General features: G+C 40.7%; 1 protein-coding gene and 1 long non-coding RNA gene across 51 annotated transcripts in view; one reads left to right on the top strand and one right to left on the bottom strand.

Annotated features, from left to right (window-relative positions):
• The window catches only part of LOC108002081 (bromodomain adjacent to zinc finger domain protein 2B), a 136,191-nt gene that overhangs the window by 73,425 nt on the left and 43,410 nt on the right, over positions 1-19,356 (top strand). For 38 of the 50 annotated variants that reach the window (XM_062086905.1, XM_062086885.1, XM_062086863.1 and 35 more), the window contains exons 1-2: positions 18,607-18,624; positions 18,819-18,987. In XM_062086905.1, coding sequence (XP_061942889.1) covers positions 18,622-18,624; positions 18,819-18,987 — 172 coding nt within the window. In that variant the 5' untranslated portion in view covers positions 18,607-18,621. Of the gene's footprint in view, positions 1-6,926; positions 6,985-18,606; positions 18,625-18,818; positions 18,988-19,356 lie in introns of those variants that run through there. The other 12 variants (XM_062086785.1, XM_062086759.1, XM_062086768.1 and 9 more) reach the window with 2 other exon arrangements.
• Positions 1,680-10,840, bottom strand: LOC133667788 (uncharacterized). Its single transcript, XR_009833391.1, has 3 exons — positions 10,578-10,840; positions 6,095-6,268; positions 1,680-2,904 (listed from the first exon to the last, which is right to left on the bottom strand). It is a non-coding gene; the product is annotated as an uncharacterized LOC133667788 (long non-coding RNA).

Here is a 19,356-nt window from a genome sequence, read left to right as displayed (position 1 = left end):
ATTATTGTTATTGTTATTACGTAACGCAGCGTTCGCCGCTGCGAAACGATATATTTTGCAAGCACTATTTTCGTGCACTTATTTTTATTGCTTCGCCTTCGCCTCGAGAATGTCACCTTTTTCTTTCTTTTTCGTTCGAATCGATCCTCGATGACGTCGCTCGTTCGAGTCCCACAGTTCGGTCATCGTACGCCCCCTTCCCTCCCCAACCGATGCTCCTCGATCTCTCTCGAATTCGCTTCGAGACGAAAATTTATCCAGAAGAAGGAGCACGCTTTTCGAAATCGTTGCGAAATCGTCGACGTTCGTTCCTCTCTGCCACGTGTTTCACCAAACAAATCCATTCCGCTCAGCGGTCGAAAACAAATAAAGAAAAAGAGAGAGAAGGGGAGAGAGAGAAAGAAAAATAGCCAGTGGAACACGAACGAAAAAAGAAAAAAAGGAGATAAAAACTCGGCGGTACTTGGACAAACGGAAACGTTGTGCGGGAATCACAGAGGAGAGTGACCTTGGCAACGAAAAAAAAAGAGAGAGAGAGAGAAAGAGAGAGAGAAAAAAACGAGAGAGGCACGTTTACAAAATCAAGGAAAATCGAGGCGGGAACGCCGAATCGAGGCTCGAAAAGCTACTCTCGAGGAAGACACTGACCCAGATACCCGTATACACGAGGAAGGTCGTGTGTAAACGCACACGTCTATCCACGCACCAGGTCCGTGTATACGTATATTTACTCGTACGTAGCCGACGGATGAATAACATGGCCGGGGGTATACGTGTGGCCTGTGTGCACGCACACGGGCGCGTGAACGCGCGTGCGTCCGCGCGCCCACATACACGCACGCACACACACGATGGCAGACTCAGGCGGAATAGTAGAGGGTTATGTATTTTCTTCGCGAGCGAGAGAGCGGGCAATTTGCTCGTCTCTTACCTGTGTGCACGCTGTATCACGCGTTTCCATGTGTGCGTGGATGTCCCACATTACGCGTCAGTTAAACAAAAGGGATTAAATTATAGCGAACGTTAGCTGCGATAGTTAACGTTACGTAAAAATTTATTCGCATAACCTAAGTTAATTCTACCTAACAAGCGTTCAAGTGTTTCATTTTGTCGTCTGTTTTTCCTTTTGTTCTTTCTCTCTTTTTTTTCTTTTTTTCTTCTTTCGGTGTATTTTCCTTCGTTCCAGTGCGAGTAATACATCGTTCTTGGCGATTTATCGTAAGCGGTTATTTCTTTTATTGTACTTTTTATGCTTTGACGAATCGATAAGTTTACTTATTAATCGTAAATATATATATATATATTATATATATATAATTGAATTTTTATTATGTGCCGTTTCGCGTGGTGTAAGTTACGAATTTAATTTAAACGAATAAAAAAAAAAAGAAATATGAGAAGTTGAGAGATTCTTATGGCCGTCGTGGAAAATTAACCACGTGTTTCAAAAGTTGCGACTTTGTAGGGTGATACGTTCATTGGATTTGATGTTTTTTTATATTGCTTTTTACACCGTTTTTCAGTGGTTCGTTAAGCGTTGGCAAGTGTTTATGGTGATTGAAGAGAACGTGAAAGTTGAAAAGGGTATTTATCGTTACTCCGATTGCTATGATAAAGTTAGAAGTTATATTGTACTTGAAATGGTTTCGGAACTTTTACCACCGAGATTCACATCCAACTTTCGTGTCAGCGAACTTTTATTACGATTCTATGATCTTTAAATACACTCCACTATTATTAATTCGACATTTGTCTAACATCAATCTAATAAACGAACGTATTTCTAATAAATATAGTATATTTTTATGTATCTCATGTTCAAGACTCACTCGTGAATACGATTCACTTGTACTCGATATACTTATCCATTACACGGAGTGTTGATATATTCGTGGGATATACGATTCCGTGGAGGATCGATTTTAAATAAATAGAAAAGATGGTACGCGAAAACGTCGATTAAACCTTGTTTATTAACTTATAAATTCGCGTTAGATGTAATGAATTGCGACAGCGGCGCGAAGATAAAGCGATTTCACTCGTTCCGTTTAACGCAAACTTCAACAAATAACCTTAACCGACATTTTTGCATACCAACTTTGTAATTACGTTTTAATCTCTAGACTCAACAATGCTCGCGAATAAATATCTAATAAATATTTTATATATCTCTGTTGCATTATCATCGAACAAATTCGTGCATTATCCGCGGAATTCGAAACGAATTTTCGTTCCTAATTAAAAAAAAGAAAACTCGCGTAAAAGGATAATCAATCTTCCGCAAGTAAATTGCAGCAATTCCTTGGCAATTTGCACATTCCACGATTAGAGGTGGAAGCTTTTGAATGAAATTCGTCGGAAAGCTCTAGCTAGGCGAAAGTTCACGGCAAAGTGACGCACAGGTACACGTGCGCGGGCGCACGTGTGCGCGCATTTACATACGGTCCTTTAATAGGCGCACGTGCGCGTCGGTGTGCGTAAGTCGGCCTTTATGTTTATGAATGGGATTGTAGTGGTGGCGGCCATGCGCTCCACGCTTGTGTGTGCGCGCGTCAAGTTATATCGATGACTCAGCCTCTGTCTCTCGTTGCACTCGCGCGATATATTACGCTCCCGGGGAACGTTGAACCGCCCCCTCACCTTTTTGCATCTTTATTCTCTTCTGTTATTTCAACATTTATCGTGTCCCGTCATTTTCCTTTTTTATTTCCTTTTTTCTTTTTTTTCTTTTTTCTTTTGCGCCGACCTTCCCTCTTTACGATTATCGATCGTCACAGGGAACGATAGCGATAATTTTCTTTGGATTAAAATTATTCGAAAATTTTGTCGATGAAACAGCGATAATATTTCACTCGACTCGATCATCACTGCTTTGAAAGTATCCAAATCTTTGATAGCGTGTCCCTGAAAAGGGTTAAAAAAGGGGAATTAAATTTTTTCAATTTTCGAGGAAGGTTGCTAACGTTTTTACGTAATTATTCGTATCTCGAACCGATTGTTAATGAACGTATACAGGGTTAAACACTTTGAAAATTCACGTGCGTGGTATTCATTGTGACGACGACACGTGGCTCGGTTAACGCGGTTACCCTTCCAAACGTGTATAAAGTTACGAGGGCAAGGTGCATCTCTAATTACTCGAAGCGTTTGTGTTCTTTCAACTGTTACGGGTGGGAGCAAAATTATTTTAATATTCGATAAATATCGATAGAAACGAACGAAACTGTATACTCGGAACGTCGAGTTTCGACATCGGAGTATAGACGGATTACCCGAAATATGATCTATTCGTGTTTTTTTTTTTAAATCTCGTTACACGAATCGCGAAATGACGATTAAAAAAAAAAAAAAATTTCTCCCCCCGATCGAGGAGAATTTAAAACAAGTATATATGTATATATGTATATCGGTGACTGGGCATAAATATGACCCATATTTTCTGCTTTTTACGGAAAATCGTAGCCCGATGGCTTTTTAACGATTTGTTATATAAACATCGTTATATAACGTTTCCTCGATTTTATTTCCACCGATTTTATATTCGCGAAACAATAACGCAACGGGAATTATTTTTCGCGCGACAATTAATTGTGCGCGGCTCCACCTCCGCTCCCGAATCGCCATGTAACGAAGGGGAAAGAGAGGAAAAGAGAGGGAAAAGAATGAAAGGAGAAAGAAGGGAAAAAAGGAAAATAGATCGAAAGGAGGCGGGAAGAAAGGGAAACACGGGATAAAGATTAACGGGGAGGGGATTTTCCAAGACTAATTGCATAAACGCGCGAACAGCGTCCTCTGGAACAAACTACTTTCGTTCATTTCAGGCGACACGGCGTATATTCTCGGGCCACGCATTATCGTATTTTTCGCGTAACGCGTTCACACGGCGCGGCCACGCCAATTCCGATTTGCATAACGTATGAATAATGCATACGCCTCTAACAGTAACAAACGCCTCGAATTACCGCAACGCTCGAATAGACTAGATAAATAATTGTACTAATAATAATTAATCTTCCTTTTTGCGGATTTCCAATATATATATATATATATATATATATCGTCCTGACGTTTCTTTCGATTTATTTTTTATTTGAAATGGGATAATAACGACAATAATAATGATTAAAAAAGAGTCTTGTTTCTTTTTTAAAAGTAACAGATTTTATATCGAGTTAGAATTTTGGTGGATGGACGGGACGACGATTAATTAGCGATACTTGATAATCGATGGAGGAAGCGCAGACGCGTCAAAATCCTGGGTGATCGTTCGTCGGTACGGGGAAAGTGGTTCAAAGGGAGCCAATTAATTAAACAAACGCATCTTTTCCCCCGGTCTCGATACGAATCGAACTCGTGACCGAACCAACCCTGTCAACCACCACCATTCCAATTAACGCAAATGAGTTAGTTTCGTGATTCGATTAGTCGAGTGGCCGAGTTCGTGCCGCTTCTTCGAGATGCATAGGCTCGAAACTCGGTCGTCGTGGCGAACCTCTTAAATTTTCGACGCTTCCACTTTTAATTTTCAAATTTTCTAATTCAAAACTTTTCTGCTCGGCTTTCGAAATTCGAACGGGTTTATACGCTTGCCGTTTCGCGTAATCGAAATCCCCGTTGAAGGTTCGCACGAGTGCGAATATCGAGGACGTGTTCCGCGAAATTGCCGCGGATTTCTTGTGGCGTCGTGCGAGAAATTAGAGCCCATTCCCGTAATACCGTTACGTGACGGTACATCGCGTCCCAATCTCCACCCTTGCCTCCGGTAATTTGGTTAAAATTTGGATTATATCCAGACGGTGGGAGATACCCGTTCATCGCTCCACCAATTTTCTATACATCAATTTATTAATACCTTGGTGAACTCGTATGAACGAGTACGAGGTTACGAAACGATGTAATTCCGTGTTCGCGATTTAAGGGTAATTAAATTTGCCGCGTTGAAATTGCATTATCGACCGAGGCAATCTTTCGATTCCCGCGCATTTCACAATTTTCGGCCGAGATTTATCGGCGGCCGGTTTTAAAACGGTTGGAAAATCACGGCGAAAATACGGATAGATCGGTATCTGTCGGTGTGGTGTTCCGTTTTGGGGTAACGGGTCGAAAGAGTGGAAGCTCAATATCGGGGCAGAAAGAAGTTATAACGACAGGGAATTCTATTTAACGCGCCAACGATGTAAATCTTCGGCCACTAAATTTTCCGCGTATTTATTAGCCATTCGCCGATGCGTAATGCGCCAGAACCGGGCTATTTATAAAGTAGCTATTTATCCGGCCGAGCCATTCAATTTTCCTCTTCCTCGTTCTTTTCAAACGTTGAATTTTATACACCTCGGCGGCTCATTCCGACGCCATCCATTGGGATTCGGTTAATTATCGCCTCCTTTGAAATTCTTCGAAACTTTCTCGTTCTTAATCGATGCTTGCTACATAAATATATCTATTAAAATAATACAAAATAAACTTTTTTGTTTGCGAAAAGAGAATCGTTTTCTTAAACCGTTAAAATAGATTACCATCTTCCGTACGACTATTTTTATAGCGAAAAAAGTCCTCCCCTCCCTTCCCCTGACATCTATAAATGAGAGAAAGCAATAATTTATGTCTTTCCTCTCGCGCAGCGGCGAGCTCTATCCCGCGCTCTTTATATCTCCACCTTGATGTTCGAATCGGGACGAATACACATTCGAAATTTCCACGAAAAGGCGACTTTGGCCACGACTCGTCCGCTTCCGGAAGGGAAGGAGAACTCGATCGAGAACGCGGTCTCGTATCGTTGGCGGGACGAAACGTTCGAACGGCCGTCGAAAACGGAGACGACGGAGGCGGCCGGTTGGTAATATTGATTTCGTATTAACGAACGCCGATACACGGACGACTGGCTGACCCTCGACGAATATTACGCCCCTCGCTCGCCTTTCAAATCAATTCACTGCGTTCGCGGTATTACTTTCGTTCGTTAATACGATCCGAACGAAGGAAAGAAGGAAGAAAGGAAGGAAGGAAGGAAGGAAGGATATTCCTCGAACGAGTTTGAGAACAAGATTTCAGAATTTCGATTATTTATTATTTTCAAGTATCGAATATTAATTACCAAGGATATTCGCGTCCGTGATCACAGCGGCCATCTTCTCTTCGAAACGCAACACCGGCGTTGGACAGTTTCCTTCGACGTCCACCAATTTTCCCTATACCGTTTCGATATTAGTGATCCTTTAACTTTCTCTCCCCCGGAAACGGGAACTTGGTCTGTTTGCACCGCCAACTTCTGCAACACGATGAAATTAAACATTTACCCTCGGTTGCATACGCCGCGCCGTTCCATCGCGTATAAATATTTATCAGGAGTAGTTTCGCTTGTAATCCCCCGCGAAATGGATGCTACGTGAATATGAATGGCGATAATCGTGCGCACACTATTGTATACCTTGTTGCACGTAAACAGCACGTCTGTTTCATTCATTGATATCCAGCATGGGAAATCGATACGTTAAACCTGTTCAAATCGAAGGATCGTGCGCGAGCGTTGTAACGTATTGTTTATCGGCGTATTCGCCCGATCGCGTGCAGCTTTAATATTCATTTTAACCGTTTTCCATAAATAATGTACCGAGAAACCAACTCTTTGTTTCGTTGATCTTTCCAATTTTCGATTAAATTCTTTTTTAAATCCAGGGGAGGGAAAATCTCCACGACGACTGATCCTTGCTTAAATTCGCGAGGAGGAGAAGGAGAAGAGAATCAATCGGGGAAATATAATGGCGCGAAACGGTGGGTAACGAACGACTGGAAAACTGTTGGGTGAACAGATGTGACGGAGTGACTTCCTAACGCGTGTTTGCATTGTAATTGGTCGAGGGATCGCGTAGGAGACGGCTCGACGATGGTGGAAATATTAATGGAGGAAACGTATTTCTCTGTTTCAGGTGTGATGGGGCCTCGTGGAGTCGGCTTTTACTATGAGTTGAGGTCCTGTAATTAATCGTGAGTATCTTCCGTATCTTCTCGTAATTATCCCTGTTTCGTATTCCTCCTCGTTTTTCCTTCTTCCTTTTTAAATAAATCGATCATTTCGCTCGTTCGATAATTTCGATAATCGTCGAGCGGCTCGATCGCGAATGAAAATTGCCATCGATTTTCAGAATAATAGAGACTTTTACTCCGTCAATGGAATAATTCCAATCTTATTAATAAGGAATTTCAATTTTCCTCGAGTAAACGGTCGAGCTAATGTTTATTTACGTGGTATATACGTGGTCGTCGAGATCGAACGAAAGGTAATTTACGCAATGATCGAAGCGTTTAGCTAGAGAGAGAGTCAAGGTCCACGGTGTTGCGGTGATCCAAGTTCACGGGGATCGTGAACGTCCAACCGAGCGAACCTTTCTCCTCGCCCTTGAATTATGCGAATAGCATCGAACCGCGCTGCGTAATTATCGGTTCGAGAACTCGGTATTGTTCCTCCTGTTGACGAACAATGTCTTCATTTTCTCTCTTTTCCTTCTTCGATCTGTATAATTCTTATCTTGTTGCGAGAAGTAGTAGAATACGAAAAAATTGAAATCGAGCTTACGAAGCTTATTTGTAAAATTAAAAAGGTAGGGATTTTTCACGTGGCAAAGCGAAAAAGAGAAAAGAAAAGCCGAATCATTGTCGCCGTGTCCCCTCCTCTCTGTATATTTCAGACGAGAAACCCTCGTCTCGTCTCGTCTCGTCGAGCCAAATCCAAACCTCGTTTCGCTCACGGAACGAGCGTATCTGGTCCGCTGCTGGCGCACGCACGATCGCTCATAATCGCAGGTAACTACCACACGGAGAAACAGAGAAACGGAGAGAGATGGCGTGCTCTCACACAGGCCAGAAACGGGCGCTCTCCACGGAACCGGATCGCGCGCGTGTGTGCGTTATACGCGATAGACGCGGAGTGAGAAAGAGAGAGAGGCGAGTGGAAGCATAGGAAAGTCCCTGTTAGCGACGCTCTATAGCATCCATATAACCGTCGTATTCGTGGCAGTTAGGGGTGCACGCGGAGCGAGAGAAGGAGAAAGACGGATAGAGAGGGGGAGGGTGGTAAACGGACGGAGGAAGACGGAGGAAGGCGCGATAGCGAACGGGCGAGAGAGGGAGACGGAGCAAGATATAGATAGAGCGCGAAAACGATGGAGCAACGGGTGGAGAGAGGGAGATAGAAGTCGAGGGATGGTTTTGCTCCGGTGGCTCTGTATTGATTGCTACTCCTCCTCCACTTCCACCGCCTCCTGCGACCACATCTCTCTCTTTCTCTCTCGCTCCATATCTCGCTCTCGCTCTCCGGTCGCCCGTGTGCTCTCCAAGCGTTGCCTGTATATTTCTCCTTCTACGCGTACCTGTCTCTCTTTTTTTTCCTCCCTTTTTCCGTGCCCCCTCCCGCACCGCCGCCCTTCGTTCCATCTCCGTCACCCTCCACCGCCTCTCCGCGACTCTCCATCTCCGTCCTCCTCCCCCCTGCCGTCTCTCCGCCCGCCCGTTCTCGCCGGCCCGCTCCTCTCTCGGACCCGCACACCAACGCACCTCGTAACCGTCGCCTCTGCAAAGCGAAACCATCAAGATCCCGAGGTCCTCTCCTTGCCACGTATATATGTATGTATATATATATATATGTATATATATCTACCAAGTTCCTCCTCCTGCTTCTTCCAATCTTCTCCTCGTCTCGACGCGACTCGTTCCTCTTCTTCTTCTATCTTCCTCTCTCGCCTCCTTCCTCCTCTCTCCCCGAGGAGAGGAGAACCGGCCAAGTTCGTCTGTAATTGACGCAGATGCGATGGAGGGTGGAGGGGGAAGGAGGGAGAGAGAAAGAAAGAGAGAGAGCGGTGACAGCGGGTTCGACGACGGCGGAAGCGCAATTCTTTGCGCTCCGCGTGGAAATTGATCGAAGCGGAGCCGATGGCGGGCGTAGAGGGGCGAGGGAGAGGAGAGGTGTCCCCGGCATCCTTGGTGCGGTATACACGAGAGATGGACTCGTTACACGGACGATAACGAGAAGAAGTTTTCTCTCGCGTTAACCGCTTTTTCTCTCCCCGCGGAGAAAATTCGTCGTCGATTCGCGACGCAGATCACGGCTTTTTTGATCGCTTGAAGGAAGAAGCATTCGGCATATATATATATGTATATATGTATGTATATAACAGGTCTAAATAGAATATCGAATTATCTTCTTTTTTTTTTTTTTTTAAGCCTTAGAGGATTTATTTCTATTCCATTTTGGAATTACGCGTTATGGTTTGTATGTGTATCATGAATTTCCTGATCGAGGTGGATCGTAAATTAAGATTGCGTACCGTTTAAATCGTATTTCAACCGTACATAAATATAAATACCGTTAACCCTCTACGGGTTACCATTGTTGAACAACGCGCTGGTATACGGCACACGTGTGTATATTAAATATATACAACTCGGTTGTAAATTAAATCCTTTTGACAACAAAGGATTTCTGGAGAAATTGTCACGCGTTTCCAAGTTAATTGTTAAGAAAAGTCGAGTTTACCGAGGATCGTAGAAAATTTCGATTCGTGATTTCCTATCCTATGATCACCGATCACCCAAGGGTTAAACTCGTTGAACAAAGATTGGATAATCCCCGTTGATCAGCGATCCATCGGGAAAACGATATCGTGTCAACAAGAAGAACGAGCGGTGTTTTTTCTTTGCTCGATTTATCTTCTTCGTTTTTTTTTCTTCTTTGCATTGTATTATTAATGTATACGAAACGGAGAATGAAATCGTCGTTGAATCCAATATTCGTTACGTTCTTCTTTTTCTTCTTCTTCTTTTTCTTTTTCGACAAAAAAACGTTTCGATGCTCGTTCGAAAATTAATTATCCTCGAAAATTTCTTAATCGCTTCGATTTATCCTTCTATCTTCGCGAATTTTCGATAAAAGTTCAATTTAAAATTTCGTCTATTTGAACCCGATTCGAGGCTGAGAATCGATTATTCTTCTTTTTCGTTAAATTCTATTTACAAAATTCCATGCAAAACGAACGATCCTTTATCATTCGTATTTGTTTCTTGTATAATAGTCGAATGAATTTCAATACGATTGTACCATTTAACTCGTTGTTGGTATTTTTCAATTTTATCGAAGAAACTTATGAATGTTTCTGTTTAAATTTCTGTTTAATATCTCCCAATAGACAGCATCAATGACATTTCAGTCATTGACGAAGTTTAGCTTTGTTTATATTAATCTTCCAATATTCCTTATCATCATAGTATCACGCGTAATTTAACGTCAACAATAACAATTTTTCTTATTGATTCTTATTGAAAGAAAAATATGATTTTATATTCGAAATGGCGAATGTTATGAATTTATCGATGACAATTTTTATTTTGGAAAAAAATCGACTTTAAACTCGTCTTTAAATTCGAAATTAATCTTCAACGAGCTAACGACGAATAAGTTCCATTGCATTTAAAACAAACGAATATGATAGAAAATTCGAATCGCGTCCAAGATCCAAGGAGATGCGATAGCTCGAGTAATTTAACATGGATGACAATTTTTCGTTGATTCCTTCTGAAGAACTCACCATCGGTGACAAATTTTTTTTCGTCCATTCTTCGAAAAACATCGATTCTAAATTCGTCGAATTTCCAAATAACTAACGTCGAATGTATTCCAGTTGGAATTCGAATCACTGGATCCAAGAACCTGGAGCACGCGTAATTTAACCTCGATGGCGAGCAAAATTTCCTTGACACACACCGGGGTCACCTCGAAATTGACACCTGTCACGTTCACCTGCGCTCGGCCATCGTGCGTTGCATCGCGATACCATCGCGAAACAATATCATCGTTTATTGATTGATCGAAGCCATCTACAAACAGGATTGTCCCCCCTCCTCCTTCTCCCTTCCTCTCCCAATTATCGCAGACGTTCCTTGTCCCTTCTCTCAATTTCTTTTTTTTCCCCCCTTTTTTTTTTTATTATTATTCGCAGTGACAGTTTTCCGGTATTCGGGAAATAAAGCGATACGACGACGCGTATCGACGTTTCCTGGAGGCGTTTTTTCCCCCCCGATCGGTCTCGACTTTTATGGAGGAAACGCGCGTCCCCCTCCCTTCCCCGAAAAAATTGTTGTTTCACAGTCGATCGTAGTTTGATCCGTGTCAGTTACAGGTTACAGGATTCTTGATTCGAGATGGAAAAACAGATGCGTTTTGTATCGAGGGGCAATCGAGGGGGATTATAATAAAAAAAAAATATATGGATCTTCTAGATTCTCATTCTTTTTCGGAAGAAATCTTTCGTCTTTCTCTTTGATGAGTTTTAAGTTTTCTTCCTTTTCTCTCTCTCTCTCCCATAATCGAATCGTTTCCATGAAATCCTGTAATTCTCGCACTAATTTTCGATTCGTTTGTTCTAATCTCCGATCGATATACGGGAAAGTATAAATTTGCTACGAACGATAATCGTTCGATCGAGACGAAGAGGCAAAGGAGGATAATAAGTTTTAAGGGAGAAAATTAAATAATTAGATTTGAAAGTATATTGAGTATCGTCCGCACGACTCGAAAGTGTTGTTGGACAAGGAAATGTCAGGATAATAAATTTAAGCGGGGAAAAAGAAAGAAAGAAAGAAAGAAAAAAAAATCAAACGAGGCGTAAAAAGTACAGATATGTAGGTATATGATTTGAAAGTTCGTATGGCGTTACAGAGGATTACAAAGAAATGGTAGAACAATAAATCGTAGCGAAAAAAGCAAATGAGGCATAAAAAGTATTGATATGCATGTCTCGCATATGACTCGAAAGTCATACGCGATGTTGGGCAATGAATTTCTGCGATTATTGTCGTACGATTATCGGAAGAATTGTGTCCAATCGATGAACGAATCGATCATCTCTCGCGAAATCGAGATCGGACAATGGTCGTTTTTCTTTCTTTCTCTCTTTCTCTCTCTCTCTCTTTTTTAAAAACGCGAATATTGTTTCTCGAAACGAAGCGAATTCGTTGAAAAACGATAAACGCGTACGAGGACGAAGATCGTGGCCGATAATTTTAATGAAAAATATTTATATGTATTTATGAACGCATTGGAAAATGGATAGCCGGTGAAGGATAGGCAAACACGCAGCGCGGTCTTGATTAAACGATCGAAGTTAACAAATAAAATATAAATCATTATGCAAATAACCGAGGGGACGGGAGTTTATCATATGCATCGATCGGTAAATAATTCATTCCCTCTTTGTCGAATGAAGTTCTCATTGTGCCCAACGCAACAAACGTGTAAAATTTTACCGTGGAGAGATACGTAAAATCGGCGTTGAAACACGAGTTCGTTATTTCCTACCGCGTGTAATTTATCTTCTGGCAATTTTGCGGCGTGTCAAAATTAAAAATACGAATTTCGAGGCGGTTGAATATTATCACCCGCTTTGTACGATCATCATTGTTAAATATTATATCTTTTGTAATAATCCTGAATCTACTTGAATTGAAGTGAACCGTCGGAAAATGTTATTAAGCGTCGCGAAGAAAAAGAAAAAGAAAAAACGAAACTAACGATCCTTAGATCATTATCACAGATAATAATAATAATAAGTATGAAAAACTATGAACATTTCGCAGATATTTACCACGTGTCAATTCTTTTTTCATTCATTCTTCTAAATCTTTGTTCAAAATTATGATTTTGTGATAGGAGAATATAATGAGGGAAAAAGTGGCGTGAGTGAACATTTTTCTACAATTTAATCACATTCTTCGCTCCTTTAATCTGTTATTTCTGTTAATTAAACATGTAGAAATGCAAATATATTATATAAAATATACATATGACATATAAAACTTATATATTACGAATAAAAATACAAAATTATACGTAAAACATATATGTTTAAGGGAACGTTTTTCTTTTCTTTGTTATTCTGCTTTACGTTACTTTAAATCATTAATTTTATTCATTTCTAATTAATTCAATGTTTCCTTTTGTTGCTGTAAATTTTTAACGTAAAGTATACTTTGCCGATAAGTTAGGCAATTAAAAAAGTTTTGGGATCAACGCCATCTCGCGTTTGGATTCAGGAAGCTTCGATTTGTTATTAGTATAACAGAACATGCGAGGAGGTATGCGAAGTCAGAGACAAAGAAAGCAACATTGTGCGAGAAGGATAGAGAAGTGATACTTTGGTCACGTGACCACTATCACGTGATACCTATCACGTGACCATATTTTTCATCATTTCGTCGACATTGTATCGAAAATTAATTAATTATTCGTTTTTTACTACAAATTTCTACACTTTTAAGCTTTCATCTCAAAGCTAAGATCCTAAATAACTTTCACGTATAGATTTTAACCATAGTTTCGTTTTAATTAATTATTTATTAACGATTAATGCGTCATGCGCGAATCGATGACATCGATATGCAATGCATTTTTCATTAATTTCTTAATATTACGGGATTAATTTATAAATATGAATGAATGCATTTAAAACCTCATTTCCTCCTTTACCTTCACGTATAGTTTTTATTCGTAATTTTGTGATGGTTTGTATGAAAAAATTGATTGTTTATTACTCGGTTACGGAATGGGAGTTACCCATTGAAACATTCTCTATGATATTCATTAATAAATGATTAATTGAAAAGAATTTCGCGTTCAAATTGATACAAGAAATTTCTCTGAAGTTTCAGCTTCAAGTTACGAGTCTAAAAATGCATAAATTGTTACTAAAAAATTAATAATTGATTAATTTTTCTGTTGCATATCCGAAATGTTGGAAGATATCGAAACATAAAACGATTTTTTTTATGCAAATAAGAAAAATATTATGAACAAAAACTATACGTGAAAGTAAAGAAGGAAGTAACGTTTCAAATACATTCATTGATATTTATAAATCAATCCTGTAATAATAAGAAATTAATGAAAAATATATCACGCATCGGTAGCGTCACTTTGCGCATGACCCATTAATCGTTAATAAATAATTAATTAGAACAAATCTATCGTTAAAAGCTATATATGAAAGTTGTTTAAGGTCTTATCTTTAAAACGAGAGCTTAAAAGTGTAGAGATTTTTGCTAGAAAATGAATAATTAATTAATTTTCGATTTAATGTTTACGAAGTAATAAACGATGTGGTCACGTGACAGTGGTCACGTGACGTGTACCCGAAGTTACTATCTATCCTTCTCGCACAATGTTGCTTTCCTTGTCTTCGACTTCGCATACCTCCTTGTACATCCTGCTATGCTAGTAACAAGTGAAAGCTTCCAGGATCCAAACGCGAGATGGCGCTGATTTAAAAATTTATCAATTACCTAACTTATCGACAAAATATTCTTTGTCAATGGTTTACCTATAGTTTTATAGGAGAAAAGAAATAATCGCAGCAGCAATTTTATTATACAAAGAAATACTTGTTTGAGAAATGTCGTAAAAGAAACCTATGTTTCAAGTTTCAATTATGATCTCAAAATTTACGATCATCCAATATTATATATTTTTCATTTATATTACGATGATTAGCATGCTATGAGCAATTAAAAAATAATGCTTTTCTCTACGCGTGTATCGACGAATAATGTTTCATAGCCATGTCTGGGTCATTGTGCTCGGCAAATAACCGGTGGACTTTACACCCGTTGAAAAGGAAAAGGCCCTTTTCCCTATATGTAGCGGTGTTCGGCTAGATATACGAGACACGCGTCTCCTGCATCCATTTCCATGTTATTGTGAACACCCTGCTCGTGTCTGCCTCCATTTTTCTTTCCACCCTCTATCGCGTTCTCAGGGTTGGTCGAACCATTCGAACGAAAATATTAGCCCGACGGTTTAATCCATTCGCGGATTTACACGGGCTCCTCCCACCGCCTTTTTCATCTGCTCGTGCTATTTATAAAAACGTGGCGGTGATATTTATGCATTTTAAGGACTCGGTGGAAGGCGTGTTTGGAAGAAACGGAATCTAGGTTAACGCGTTTCGTGATTTATGCTTTGTCCGCCCGTACCATCGGTCAGTGTTCACATTTCTAAAGCTCGTCTCTCGGATTTGTAGCTGACATTGTGCTGATCGATGCTCGAGAAAAATCCTTCTCAAAGGTTACATTGTTCGATTTGAATCGACGAGGGGGGAAGGGAGGAGGCCGCGGAGAAACTAAGATCGGAGCGTGTTAATTTTAGACGACCAGGAGAACATCGTGCGAAAACACAATTTCCTTCTCGCTTATCCTACCCGCGTAATAATTCACACGAAAGACCACGAAAGAGCTCTCCAAATGGAAACTAGAGCTCGGATCGAAAGATGGTCTCGCAGTAACTTTCACGCTCGATTGTACGCGTTCATTTTGGAATACCAGCGAATAACGCGCTACGTGACGGTTCCCTCCAAGTTGGTAAAAAATTCGCCGTTCGCAAGCCGCGCGATATTCCCGGGATACTCTGTACCATGCGGGGAATACCGAAGTGATCGGTGCACGAGCGTCGAATTCTTGGTAGCCGGGGGAATATCGAGAAACGAGGCTCTCTACGCTTTTGCTGCCCGGTTTTCAGCCTCTGCGAGTACTTGGAGGCGCTCGTAAATTGGCGAGAGAAAGAGGAGAGAAAAGAGACGGAGGCGGAGGAGGTGGAGAAGGAGGAGAAGACGACGAATAAGAAGAGGCTCGTTCGTTCGGTCAGCGAGAGAGGATCGAAGGAAGGGTCGGGAGGAAAGAGACAGAGACAGTGGAAGAGAGAGAGGGCAGGAGGGACAGGGGAGAGGGATGGGGCAGAGGTTGGGCTACGACCATCGATTTCTCGACCGGTGTTACGTTCCTTCGACCGGGAAAAACTTGCTATTCCACGATCCTCGATGAGGAAATTCTTGCTTCGAATATTTCTTATTAAGATACACTCGTCACGATGATGTTGCATTTCTGTTAGTGTTTTGTTTGAGAAGGAAATCGACTTGATTTCTAATTTGTAGGAAATGTACGGGATGATGCTCGCATTTTACCTCCACGCGTAGAGTCGATTCGTTCCTGACGCGATTCATTCCAATTAAACGTTTTCCAACGAAAGAGTGTAGCAAGGAATATAGTCGATATACGGTAATATACATGTGTATAAGTATCGATTTGATTCGTGCGTGCACTTCGATCGAATAATATATTACGTCTCTTTTGAGTTTCTCTTTTAAATTATCGTTTGTTTTCATTTTGATACGCGGAGAAAAAAATCTTACACTAGTTATATAATGTTTTATAGATCACGAAAAATTGGATAGATAAGTATTTAATGTATTACAGAGGATAAAACACGTAGGGTGAAACTGTTTTGCGTGGCGTTGGGAATTGGGTTAATCAATCGAACGAATGTTCCGTAACCGAAACGATTCAAGTGCTCTGTCTTAGTTTGTCGATGTCGGGGGTTCATCGATCGCCGATGACACGGTTGCACGTCGATTTTGGACTCGTCAAGGGATAGAGAGAGAGAGAGAGAGAGGAGGAGGAGGAGGGGGAAGAGGAGGAGGAGAAGGAGGAGGAGGAGAAAGCGCTCCATCGATCCCCGGAACGCAGAAAGCGCGCTGGTCCAAGACAATTTCCGGCGATCGAGGGCTTCCACGCGGCTTCGTCCTTCGATTAGGAATAAAAGGCTTCCCGGCATCGCGGTGATGTTTTTAAAATCATGGCAAAAAATTCTCTCGAATTGTTCTCCATCTCTCTTATTTTCGAATTTAATATCGCTTCTCTTTCTCTCTCTCAAATTCCGAAGCAATATGTGTTTTTTTCTTTCCAATCGACGGGAATTTTTTTATCGTCGAAAAAAAAAAATATGAATGAAAATATACTTACGCGCGAAAATATCGATTTAAAGCAATTACTCGGGTAGAAAGTTGTACGTTGGATAATAATATTGGGTAATATGTGTTAAATAATATACAAACAAAATTATTGAAATTTATTCAATCTTTTATATTCAATTATTCAAATAGCTATTAACTTCTGCACGAGGTAAATGATCAACAATGTGATTAACACGTTGCTAAATATATTTAGCAGCCGATTATTATTATCTTACGTTCAATATTTTTTTTTTTAATTCCTTATTAATTTTAAAATTTATTTTAAAATTTCATTGCCACGTTAAATATTTAATTTCAATAAATATTTAAAAACTCTACGTATATTTAAATATAAATATAAACGTAGGTATTATTTTTCGTCAAGTTTCAAGATAAACATTCCGCCCGATATTTCCCGATAAATTTATCGGCAAATATGTTTATCTCTGTATAACATTAACCATCTCGTCGCACGATTCATATTTGAACAGATTAGAAAATTGATTTGAATAACAAATTGCCATCCGAATCACCAACCGTTGTTATTCGTACGATTACATTATAGTTATAGTTACTCCTCGCGATAATCCGATACGAATACGAATCGTATGAGACGTCTCGCCTCGTCGAAAGATTTCTTCGAACGTTACCCCAAGTGTCACGTTTAAATTTGTGTCGAGTAATTGGGGGAAAAAAAGTGACGAAAAAAAATAATCCTGAATTATCGAATTCGGCGATTGTGTCATCCACAACCGTGGTTGAGATCGTGGAGAAGCGAGAGTGCGAGTAATGTTGTACACGTTTACTCTCGGGGCGCGATACACGTCAACTATACGTAAGGCAACAGTGTATGATAATAACGGTGCCAGTGGCTGGTGCGGTGTCTAGCCTAGCACCAGCCTAACCTGACTCAACGTTGTAACCATGTATATTTATACAACAGCTGGGCGGCGAGGGAGGGGAGTGTGCCAGTCAGCTGATTGAAGCGCTGGAGGGGAAACGGTGGAGGGGAGAACGACCTTTATTTAAAGCGCTCGAGAGGAAGCCTTTCTTCGACTGGTAAACAGTCATCGAATGAACATGCGAGACACACATATACATACGTGGCCGCATATGCGCGTGACTGAAATAATATCGTTGGATTTTTACCTTTCCTCCCCCTCCACCTTTCCTCCTACTGGCTGTCGGTGGGAAGGAGGGAAGGAGAGAGGAGATGGGGAAAAGAGGGGGGGGGGAGGGAGGGAAGAATAAAGCGGGAAAAGAAAGAGATAGAGGAGCGTTTCGCGGGTTTCGAGACACCGCGTATTCGGTGTATTAACATAATTAACTGGGAACCAGACGTTACACAGACATTGCGCTTTTCTTTTTTTCCGACCATTATTTTTATTTTCTTTTGTTAACTCGCGCGTGTTATTCCGAGTAATTAATTTTTTTTTGAAAAGAGACATTATTTGATGTATTTTTTTCTTCTTTTTTTATACGTTTGCTTTTTTTTTTTTTTTAACGTTCGCGCCGTTAATTCCTCGGTCCAAGTGGTTCGATTCGTTGTTTCGCCATCCAGAAAGTTCAAGGCTCTCGCAAGAAGATTTTTCGCAATGATCGTACGGTGCTTTGGAAACAATGAAAGGAAAACAAATAGTACTATTGTTCCCCTACGGCTACGTGCCCCGTTATTATCGACTCTTCCATTCATCGATCATTCCATGCTCATACACCGTTAAATAATTATTCACGTATGGTATTCTAAACGAGCGAATAAATTAATTAATTCAAAATCCACGACGGGATATCTATAATGGTAATCTCTTACGATTTAAAACAAATTCCAATTATCATATACATATACATATATATATTTTCTCCTTGGTTTTCCTCGTATTTTTGCTCGTCATTCCCTACTACACGTTCTTTCAACTCGATCCAGATGGAGAGGAGAAAGGACGAGGGAGGCGAATTTAACGGTTTTAACGAAACGCTGATGCTCGTTTTCAGGGGACTGGCATGGAGAAGGAGAACTCCGCATCGGGCGGAGGTGGCGGGGGCGGTGGAGGTGGCGGAGGCGAAGCGGCGGCCACGGCGACTCCAGGCGCCACCTCCGCCTCCGAGAAACTCCAGGCGGACCAGGCCAATCCGTTGCTCGATCCAACTGCGCTCTTCGGCGGTAAGCCAATTTTTCTTTCCCCCATTTTTTCCCCCTCTCCCTCCAACTCTTGCGCCCCGCGTTTCGTTTCTCTTTCTCCTTATTATATCAAGCGTGGAAACACATAATTTCTTCCATTCTGTCCGAGAGATATATATTTTTTTTTAAAACGGAAGGATCCCGTTCCTCAACCGAATTGATTCCTTGATCAACTTTGATGACTTCGTGACTTGTACGTTCTTTTAAAGTATTCTTATTATTATCGAGTTATACTTAAAATGCTTGATTATTTTATTATCGGCCCATTTATTATGGTTTGGTCTCGAATCAAGGCGAATTATTACGGAATACATAACGTAATTTATCTTCGATAAAAGATGGAAAATAATA

Source organism: Apis cerana, linkage group LG1 (genome assembly GCF_029169275.1).
Source record: "Apis cerana isolate GH-2021 linkage group LG1, AcerK_1.0, whole genome shotgun sequence".
Taxonomy (NCBI): Eukaryota; Metazoa; Arthropoda; class Insecta; order Hymenoptera; family Apidae; genus Apis; species Apis cerana.
This window is presented reverse-complemented; position numbering and strand designations above follow the sequence as displayed.